Source organism: Megalops cyprinoides, chromosome 16 (assembly GCF_013368585.1).
Source record: "Megalops cyprinoides isolate fMegCyp1 chromosome 16, fMegCyp1.pri, whole genome shotgun sequence".
In the NCBI taxonomy this organism is placed as follows: domain Eukaryota; kingdom Metazoa; phylum Chordata; class Actinopteri; order Elopiformes; family Megalopidae; genus Megalops; species Megalops cyprinoides.
This window is the reverse complement of record NC_050598.1, coordinates 32,624,300-32,634,714: the sequence shown is the minus strand read 5'-3', so window position 1 is coordinate 32,634,714 and position 10,415 is coordinate 32,624,300. Positions and strand designations below refer to the sequence as shown.

Below are 10,415 nucleotides of genomic sequence, written 5' to 3'. Positions count from 1 at the left end.
GCAGTTACACTTCCTGTTATTCCTGTTAAGAGTGCAAACGTGCCCATATTCCACATTTTCCACATCCTCACAGAACGCTCCTTCGCTGTCCTGCCTATGTAGCGGGTGTACACTGCGTTGTGTCTTGCGACTACATGTTACGTGGGTCAGCAAGCGAGCGAGTTTTGAACCAAGGCTCTCACTGCTCACTGCCAAAGCCTTACAGCCAGCGTCGTTACCAGTTGTGCTAAAGGCAACTTTCCCCCAGCCTGTCGGCAACAACGCTACCTAACCGAGTCTCAGGGAGTGATGTAACCACTGAAGCTGCTGTGCTACCTGCTACCTGCTATCTCCCTGGCTTTATGCAGGACTCACACAAGCCATTCATTTCAGCTCTGCCACACCTATAACCAGTCAAACGTCTGTCACGCCTCTCCACAGTCACCAGCATAAAATACAAATTTGTGGTCCCATAAGATGATGCAACAGCAAGAGGAACTGTACCTCGTTTCCTTCAATCCATCATCATCCCGCATACTCCTGCCAGACCACTCTGCTCCGCAACCTCTGCTCACCTTACCGCACACTCCTGCCAGACCACTCCGCTCCGCAACCTCTGCTCACCTTACCGCACACTCCTGCCAGACCACTCCGCTACGCAACCTCTGCTCACCTTACCGCACACTCCTGCCAGACCACTCCGCTCCGCAACCTCTGCTCACCTTACCGCACACTCCTGCCAGACCACTCCGCTCCGCAACCTCTGCTCACCTTACCGCACACTCCTGCCAGACCACTCCGCTCCGCAACCTCTGCTCACCTTACCGCACACTCCTGCCAGACCACTCCGCTCTGCAACCTCTGCTCACCTTCCCATCCCTCTCTGAAAGGGTCAGTCATGTCTGTTCTCAACTCTGACCCTTCAGTGGCGGAATGAGCTCCCCACGACAGTCAGAACTGTCTAATCATGCAGCGACCATCTTCTGCTGCAGACTGAAAATGCATGTGTTCAAACCGCGCCTTGGTTCAGCCAGCACATTTATGCTATATCATCAAACTTCCTCTTGCAACTACTAACAGACAACGACATGTTGTGTAATAACCTGTACTACCAGGCACTATTGCATGTTGATCGGGACAAGAGCATCTGCTAAATGACTAAATGTAAATGTAGATGTGCATTCCAGGGGCTGTAGAATAGATTAGACAAGCAGGGATTTAATATGGATTTAAAGAGCAGAAGCTAATTCTCAAACACAAACAGGCTAGTTATTCCATGACTGTGGGGCTCTATAGGACAAGGCCCTGCTCCCTTTTAATTTGTAATCTTTGGGACTATGGGGTAGCCAGATCATTGTGACCAAAGCAGTCCTGTAGGTTTATAAGGAGATATTGACCCTTTTGTGTAAGAGGGAGACAACATATGAAGTTCTGCATAGACTAAGAGCAACACCTTAGAGTAAGCCCTGTACTGTTTGGGAAGATAGTAACATGATCAATTTGTAAGAATTATAGCTGCAGCGTTTCACACCCACTGAAGGGTGTTTCATGAGGCAGCCAAACAGCAGGGCATTACAGCAGTCCAATGCTGACATGACACAGGCATGGGCTAGTTTTCCAGCATCGTTCAGGACAGACGGTGCCATGTGAGGGCAGGGACCGCGTTCCTCTCTCCTCCCTGCTCCTCCAGAGGCTGTCATGGTGAAACCAAAAAACAGCACTACATGAAGGGCTACAAGAATGAAAAATCTTTAGTACTCGTCATATTTCTTTGCTATAGAACCAGTACAGACTGTATGCTTCCTCTAAACAACACACAGCACATAACATTTTTGAGGATGATTTTATTTTTTTTAAACAGCTTTCAAGATCGAGATTAACACAGGCAACTCTTAGCATTTAGTTGGGTTTCACAGATCACAGAAAGAAACACAGAAATTCCAGGGTAGAGCTGTGCCATTTTACCAACAAGCATGTGTCATATCTGTATTTCGCTTTAAAACATCAACATCATTTTAGTGTTTAATTTCACTGATCGACATCAAGCCTTTCTTTTTCCTGAAGCAGAGGTTAAAGTGGACTCTTCGCCCTATAACACAAAACTACAGCACTCCAGCAAAGAAGGCAGCTGGAGTCATGTTCATGTTCAGCTGCAGATGACACAGAAACCCCTAACATTTACTCTTTGATTTCTGTATGTTTTTTGCTCTCTGTTCTGTGTCACATGGATAGAACTCATTTAAAGCACTAAAGGTCCGCAGCTTTGATTAGCAGTGGGGGAATCAGCCAGTTAAACGCTGCATCAGTGATCACTTGACAACCCAAGCAGACAGCTCCAGGACCTGAGGCCAGACAGCCTACAGGGCCTCCAACTTCCTCACCAATCACCAGCACCCACAACTCCACAGCAACTCCCACCGCCACCCCGCCCAATTTACAGATGAGGAGCTGGAGGGGGCGGGACCATGCAGGTCTCCAGTGCTGGAACAGTCTTCACCTTTGCAAGCAGGTGACCTCATTACGTTGAGGGAACAGGGCGTACAGGTGCCTGTGGAGGGACAGGAAGGATTCCAACTACACTACGCTCTATTCAAAAAAAGGCCAAAGAACAACGACGGTTTAAGAGTAACACGGTGGGCATGTTTCTGTCTGCGTGCATGGCAGTGTAATCTCCAAAGACAGAGAGACAGACAGACAGACAGACTGAGGTTCTGGGCTGGCAGTAGTTTAAGTCTTCTTCAGGCTGGAACTGTGTGATGTGAATGCACAAAAAAACAGAACCAGCTTAAAACCAACGCTACAGGGCATTGATGGGGCACTGTGCAAAAGGAGGTGCTTTCCTTTAGTTAAAACATGCTTATCACAGGGTAGAGGGTTCCCTGCTGGCCTAACTAAAAGGCCAGACTTGCTCTCTGAGGGGATCTAATCATCCCTGAGTTTAACAGGCAAAACGAATCCCTTCCACTTCTGCTGAAAAATGGACAACCAGGCAACTTGTGCAGCCCCTCTTAACAGCAGTATTTTTATGTACATTTAGGCAGTGTGGATTTAATTTCTAACATTTTATTCACCCACCCAACTGATTTGGTATTTTTCTGAATGTTGAGGTTACATGATGTACCCTGAGGAAATGATGCCCAATCAGTATAATGCTAGTCATTGTGCTGGGTAGCAAAGAGGAGTTGGTTTTTAGAAACTATGGTGGCAGGTCTCTGGTCAGCTCATTTTAAAAGGTTAAGGCAGATTTATCACAACTATGTCAAATGGTGTAATCCCGCTTCCCTATTGGATGTCAACAGACCAGGATAAAACTGATGCTATCCGCTCTGGTGGGGCCAAACTCCTGCTGTTGTGGTATTGCAGTAACTTACATTAAGCACTACTAATGAACAACTTCACACAAGTTCCCCAAAACATTCCAAAGATTTATTTTTATTTTTTTCTTGATAATTCCATTATTTTTTCTCTTTGTTGTTACTTTTCTTTTGCTTTAAACTTCTAATCTGATCTGAATGAAGATATTCATGTTTGCTTGTTACTTGATAGCAAGTTACATACACAACTCTGAAAGGATGGTGTTGAGATTTCCTATTAATTACGGTTATCTTCCCCATTCTGAGAGCTTTGAGGATTCTAAACTACTACTTCAATTGCAGAGAAACCCTCTCTGTGACTGTGCTAGTGCTGATCTCAAAAATTTGAATCTGGTACAGGGACTTCAGCAGGGGACCATGATTGTATTCACATTTAAAAAGGGGGGTCTACTTTTGTAGTTATCAAAATTTCTTTCTTTTAAAAACCATTTACACTTACAAAGACCCTAAAGCTACACTGCTTTTGAGGAATGTTTCATTAAACTATAGGAAAATAAATCTAAACACTTCTATTTGTCAGCTTCTACTGCAGAACTTTACAAAAATGGTGAGAGAGAGAGTGCAAACCCTCCCTCAGATGGCTGGAGTGATTCAGTGAAAAACACAAACCTACAGGCTGAGCGGGAAGAGAGTGAAGATGCTATCGTTAGCAAACACCTCTGTTTAAGGACACGCATTTAAGTCCAGTGTGCAAACGCAGAGGGGAAAAAACATCGATATTCCCAGAGAAAAGTGACAAACATCGATCCCCGCAAGGAAGGCAAAGATTAAGGAGACGCTGGTCGATAGGCAGAAGTAAAAAAAGTCAAAGTCAAACACATAATTACATTTAAAAAGGCACAAACACACCCCTGCCCACACATTCACACAACCTACAAAGACGCCATTTCCGAATAAAATTACAGAACATCATGTCTGCTATTTCACCATAATCACTATGAGACTGTTTCCTCTATGTGCATTTTTTGTTTAGTTTTTTTTGTAATGACAACATCAAAGGGAGTCATAATATCCATCACAGATTAGAAAAGCAAGGATATATATATACAAGGAGGCAGTGAGAGGAGGAGACTGAGAAGAGGAGGAGACTGAGAAGAGGAGACTGAGAAGAGGAGGCAGTGAGAGGAGGAGACCGTGAGAGGAGGAGACCCGTGAGAGGAGGAGACCCGTGAGAGGAGGAGACTGAGAAGAGGAGGTAGTGAGAGGAGGAGACTGAGAAGAGGAGGTAGTGAGAGGAGGAGACTGAGAAGAGGAGGCAGTGAGAGAGGGGGAGGCAGTGAGAGGAGGAGACCATGAGAGGAGGAGACCGTGAGAGGAGGCGGCAGTGAGAGGCCGGGGATGTTCCCTCTTCCCCCCTCTGTTTAATGTTTAGCAGGATTCCCTGTTGTTGAGAATAGAGCTTCTTCAGTGTAGACATCCGAGGGAAGGACCACTCTTTTAGGAACTGAAGTAGACTGCAGAGAGAGAAAGACAAGAGGAAAGACAAAAAGGGAGAGGGAGAGAGAGAGAGAGCGAGAGAGGGAGAGAGGGGGAGAGCGGGAGAGGGGGAGAGGGGGAGAGGGGGGAGAGGGGGAGAGGGAGAGAGGGAGAGAGGGAGAGGGAGAGAGGGAGAGAGGGAGAGACAGGAGGTGGCAGGTGTTGATTAGATCTGTTTTTAACATCAGGAGTTGTAAAATTCGAAAAAATTCATTGAGTCGCAATATTACAAAAACGACTACGGTAGCTTGTTGTTATCGTGGTTAAGCGAAAGAGAAATTTTCCTTACCGATGATGATGATGAGAATGATGGCGCATATCACCCCCAGGATAATCATCATCTGAGAGAGATGGACAGAGAAAGAGGGATTACTGCACCATCTCTAATGTATCTGTGGTTGCTGAGTGGTCACCCCCACGAAGCCCCGTGCTGTCCGATGCACGGGACTGTCTCTCCTTGCCCCTCTCTGTCTGTGACTGCATCTCAGCCAAATGCTGCTGTCGGCTTTTTTTTACTTTAAGAGATACATTTCACTCATATTTTCCTCAAGTTTTACTCTTTACTGCTTGCATAAGAGTAGCCTTTTTTCCAAAGGGGAAAATAAAATTGAGCCAAATCACAACATTAAAAATGACAGATATTCCGACATCATTTCTGCAGCTGGGGCTGAATTTGACAGAAGCAGCAGCAACTTATATAAAAATGTGTACAATAAGTGCAGCTCTGCACACCAGCAAAGCTGCAACCCAGCCCATGTGTTTTACTCTGAAAACTGTCTGCTTGAACACTTGTCCATATTCATAACAATGGCTTCGCAGCCCATGGAGAGAGAATTCTGGCACTGAGGGTAGAATGAGGCAGTACTCTGTCAGGACACCCCTGTTAATTTGACATTCCACCTTTAATTGCTTCAAAGCTGACATACCAGCATCATGGGAAAGCCTGTGTCATTAGTACACTCATCAGTCTACGTGTGTGAATATTTCGAGTGATTCTTTACACTGTTTATATATATATCTATTACATAAACAAATGAATACATAAATACTGGCATTACCTTGCAAAATGGTTTTGATGAAACCTTAGTACGTATGCAACGTGAATGAAGCTGCTTTAGAAACCAGTTCACATCCTCCTGGCTTTGCACTGATATGATATAATGTGACATTTCTCCTTGTATGACTGCAACATGATTGGCCATCTATGCTTCCCTGGCTACGATCTGATTGGGTGAGCGTGGCAGCTCGTACCTTCAGGTTCTTCCACCAGTACTTGCGCTTGAGCTTGGCGGCGCTGGTCTCAAACTGGGAGGCCCCGGCTTGCAGGGCGTCGGCCCGGTCATCCAGCTCCGACAGCTTCTGATCCCGCTCCAGAACCTTATCCACGTTCACGCGCATGATGTCCACAACCTGGTAGAACAGGAGGGAGACATTAAAACCCCCCAAAAAAGGAAAAACCCCCAAACAACGCACCTAAGACCTTCTGAGCTTTGGTTAACATACAGAGAAGAGCACTAAAGATTTCGACTCGTTTAAAACACAGTGATCAAAAATCTCTCCATCATTAAGCCCTGTAATGATGCTTTATGATGGACTCACAGCACCGCCAGCATCAGCTTTAGGATTGCACTGCAAAAACTAATTAAGTAAGGAAAGGAACTTATAAAACACCTCAAACTCATTTCTGCATCTAGAACACTGGGATAGACACATTGAACACAAAAATATGGACTGTTATAAAACACTCATTTTAAACACATTATTGTGTACCCTGTCTGAGTATCTGATGACAGTAAAAAACCCAAACCGAGGCAGATCCATAAAATACATCATCACAGTATTCACTATGATACCTCCTTTTGGACCATGCATACGTAGGTTAATTGTTGGAAATAGTTCACTGTTGTTCATAAATTCTTTTTCAATGAAACTTTCTCCCATAGAATATATGCAGGTTTATGCATGTATACATGTATTTATATGTATGTGTTTATGCATGTATACATTGGTCCCTCCATATTTACTCATTCACTTGTTTAGACAGGAGAAAAAGCACACTATAAAAGAAAAAAGTACCAGCTGAACCATTTTTTCTTGTTTCTGACGTCTGATTGTCTCTGCCTGTGGAGTTTTTTGAGGCCCCCCCCCCGCCCCCCGGAGCAGGTGAGACACTGACCTCATCCACCTGGGCCTGTGTCTGCTGCAGGCGGCGGTTGCTGGTGAGGTTGGGGGGGGGCTGGGGTGCGGCAGGGGCTTCACCATCTCCAGCAGGGGGCGCAGCAGCAGCTGGGGCAGGGCCAGACCTGTCAATCACAGAACAGACCTATCACTCACCCAGGAAAGGCTACTGCGAGCCATGGGCTTTTAAAAAAAATTTGCTGCAAACAGCAGCAGTGGGAGAAGCAATCTCTCTCTTCATATGATACAGTCCTGATCTCACAGAGATGAATGACTGCGGTGTTATTGATCAAACCCAAAGGAAGTGTCTTTGTAGCCAGTTAGCCTCTTGTTTCTGGGAGTTAAACTTCCTTCCTCCAAACCCCCTTGTCTTCACTGATATTTAATTATTGTTCTCTACATTACATCAAGGAAGCCAGAGAAAAATGTATGAAAACAAATAATTAAATTAATTAATTCAGGCATGATTCAGGTGTTGTCTTTTATAATCACAGTTACAAATGTTTTATGACATTTACTTCCCAAATGCGTAACTTCCTGCCCCTGCTCAGCAGTTCACCCAGCTAGGATACCCCATCCCTGCTTTCTACACTGTATTCCTGCATCCCCAGATGACTGTGCAAGATATCAGGGGTAAAATGAACAGGACTCCACCTTCAAAAGAACAATACCACCCTCATCGAGAGAAAAATCACCGAAATGCGCAAACATTATTTGGACCTATCAACATATGAGTTTACGCTTCCCTAGACATAAACACCAGCTTCTACAGTGCTTTGCACAGTATCCAAATTGTGTTACTTATGTGTTTGTCGGAAAAAACATTGCATCTTTTCCATGTGCACTCAGATTAGACATAGTGGTTAGAAACAGCTGTTTCCAGATCAAATTAACTTCATTTCATGTCATTATTTGGCTATATATGGTCCAGAGAAGGCCGTAATATCTGGGTTTTTTTCTCAGTTTTTCAGTTTTTTAACACATTCATTGCATGGAGATGCGCAGCTGAAACACATCGTCCTTGCTGTGGGCATCTCATCTGCTACTGCCCAGACCAAACACACTCCCCCCCCCCACACACACACACACACACACACACACACACACACACACACACACACACACACACCAAGGGGAACGGAACGGAATCCAGTGACTCTCCAGCACAATGACCATTCATTCAGACCTGAGCAGCAAACTGACGAACTGACAATGTCAATATTATGACCTCCCCGCTAACTTCTGACGACGACTGACTCGAAAATGTACAACTAGATTGAACGTTGCTTTACAGCTAGTTCACATGGGAGAAAAAGTCTTATTCAGACAAAGAAACTCATGAGGTCATTAACTGTCGATTTTTTAAACATAGTTCTCTCTCTCAGACACACACAAACACACACACATTCGGAAATCCCCGGGTGAAAGCACCATTGTGTAGCTGTCACTATTGTTGAATATTTGTGAGTGTAATTGGTGAATGCACACCATAAAGCCGAATTACATCCCGGCGTAATACCCGTGCTTAGTCGCACACCTCCTCCAGTGCACGACAGTAAGTCTCCACATGTGGAATTCCCCGACGCGCCGTTAAAATAACCATATTAACCATAACCAAAACACAGGCGAAACGTGAAAGGAATGATATACTAGCGAAACCAACACCCAACAAAACAGGAGAGGATCCGAAAGAAATTGCGGACCTTTAAATGGGAAATCCTGTTTGACAGTGGTTGGATATAAAGCCAGATTATGGCCTTGTTTAGGAAATGATGCATATGGCGAATATTATCTCGCTAAACATAAAGGGCAACCCATTGAAAGACCAGACCAGTCTAATCCGGTAAAGTGCGTGCGTTTTGCAAATCGGCGCCACACAGTTCATACTTAGCTAGACTCCAACTTGCTACATTTCAATTCTGCATACTCATAAATACATTTAAAAAGGCTATAATTTCTATGATTAGCTCTTCTAGGTCAAAGAAAAGCAACAAAGAAATTACAGATGCCACAAAGATACGTGACAAGACTCAACATCTACACGGCGTGAAACCAAAGTTTGTCCTGTCATATTCTTTATAATCGGCGAAAATTATCACATATGAACGAAGACATTTTAATAAATCAAACAATAATGTCAATTTAAATTACAATCACACTGGCAACCATGCCATTGTATGTTGAAGAGCGCGACGGATAAAACACGCACCTATTCGTGGACTTCGTGCGAAATCGCTCATCTGTTTGAATTTTATTCTGAACACAATTTCGTTTCCGCACTCAGTTTCACGAGTGTTTTTTTCAATAATATGATACACAAGATAAAATTAATGGCGGACGTGTTCATCTGTTGCACGTCTCAGTTCTCCAAACTTGAAATGAGTAGCACACTGTTGCTAAACAGAAATACAGCTGATTCCAGCACCCCAATACTGAAACTCACCAGTACAATTTGTTTTGGTTTTCATTTCCCAATTGTTCTGAGAGGAAAAACCCGCAAACCGTGGATTGTGCGTTTTGCTATCGGATTTCAGTAAATTAGCGCCGAGTTCACTTGCTGACTTGATATTACAGCAGACGTATTGCTTCCTAACAATAACATGCAAACGTGGGCACATTCAATACCACACACAATTAGGCATAGGATTGTACTCACATTTCTTATTTTGTGTTATTAGTACAAATCCGACTTCAATAGCTAGGTACGTTTAAATGGCTGAAGTGTGTTGTCTTAACCGTCAATTTCCCCAGCCGCTGGCTGTCCTCTGTTGCTTCTAAATAGCTGGCAAGCCAGAAGGGAGTGGTTTACTGATTAGCCTACTAGAGAAAGAATGTGCGTTTTCGCTTTTAAGATGATCAACGCATGTAGATGGCGCCGGTTCTTTTACATTACTCCTAGACTAAGGATGTGGGCTTATAGGTAGTCTTCCACGAGTCTGTGTGCACACATAAAAAATAGATGCCCACAATAAGGGCTTGTTGACGTCACTCGTCATCCGGGAAAATTCACGATTGTCGGGGTAACGGGAGGGGTTGGAAAAGCGAAGACACCTGTCGTCATGGGCTGACCCTGGATCAGCTCAGATGTTCTTACACCGTCTGCACTGAGGATTGGGTTTAGAATAGCTGATCCCGGATCAGCGCATGGAGCAGATCTCCACCGGGAACGAGGTTGTTATGGCGATGACTATAAATTTGACTACATGTGATGATGCGTTTGACTGGTAGAAACAAATGCATTCTCCGTGAATAAACACCACAAACATCCCCAGGAATTCCCTAAGTGTTCCAACACAAATGTTGCTTTGCAAGAGGAACTCTCTCTCGCTGAGACTCAACAAAACGGCAACAGGAGAAATATATTAGTGTCACACTGAAAGGACCATGTGATAGAATATAGCCAATATA

The 10,415-nt window shown here is 44.3% G+C and overlaps 1 protein-coding gene across 1 annotated transcript; it reads right to left on the bottom strand.

Annotated features, from left to right (window-relative positions):
* Window positions 1-4,639: 4,639 nt before the first annotated feature.
* Window positions 4,640-9,975, bottom strand: LOC118790909 (vesicle-associated membrane protein 2). The gene is made up of 5 exons (XM_036548040.1): window positions 9,664-9,975; window positions 7,006-7,132; window positions 6,081-6,239; window positions 5,119-5,170; window positions 4,640-4,807 (listed from the first exon to the last, which is right to left on the bottom strand). Coding segments are annotated over exons 1-5 (357 nt in total). The 5' UTR covers window positions 9,666-9,975; the 3' UTR covers window positions 4,640-4,790.
* Between the last annotated feature and the right edge of the window lie 440 nt (window positions 9,976-10,415).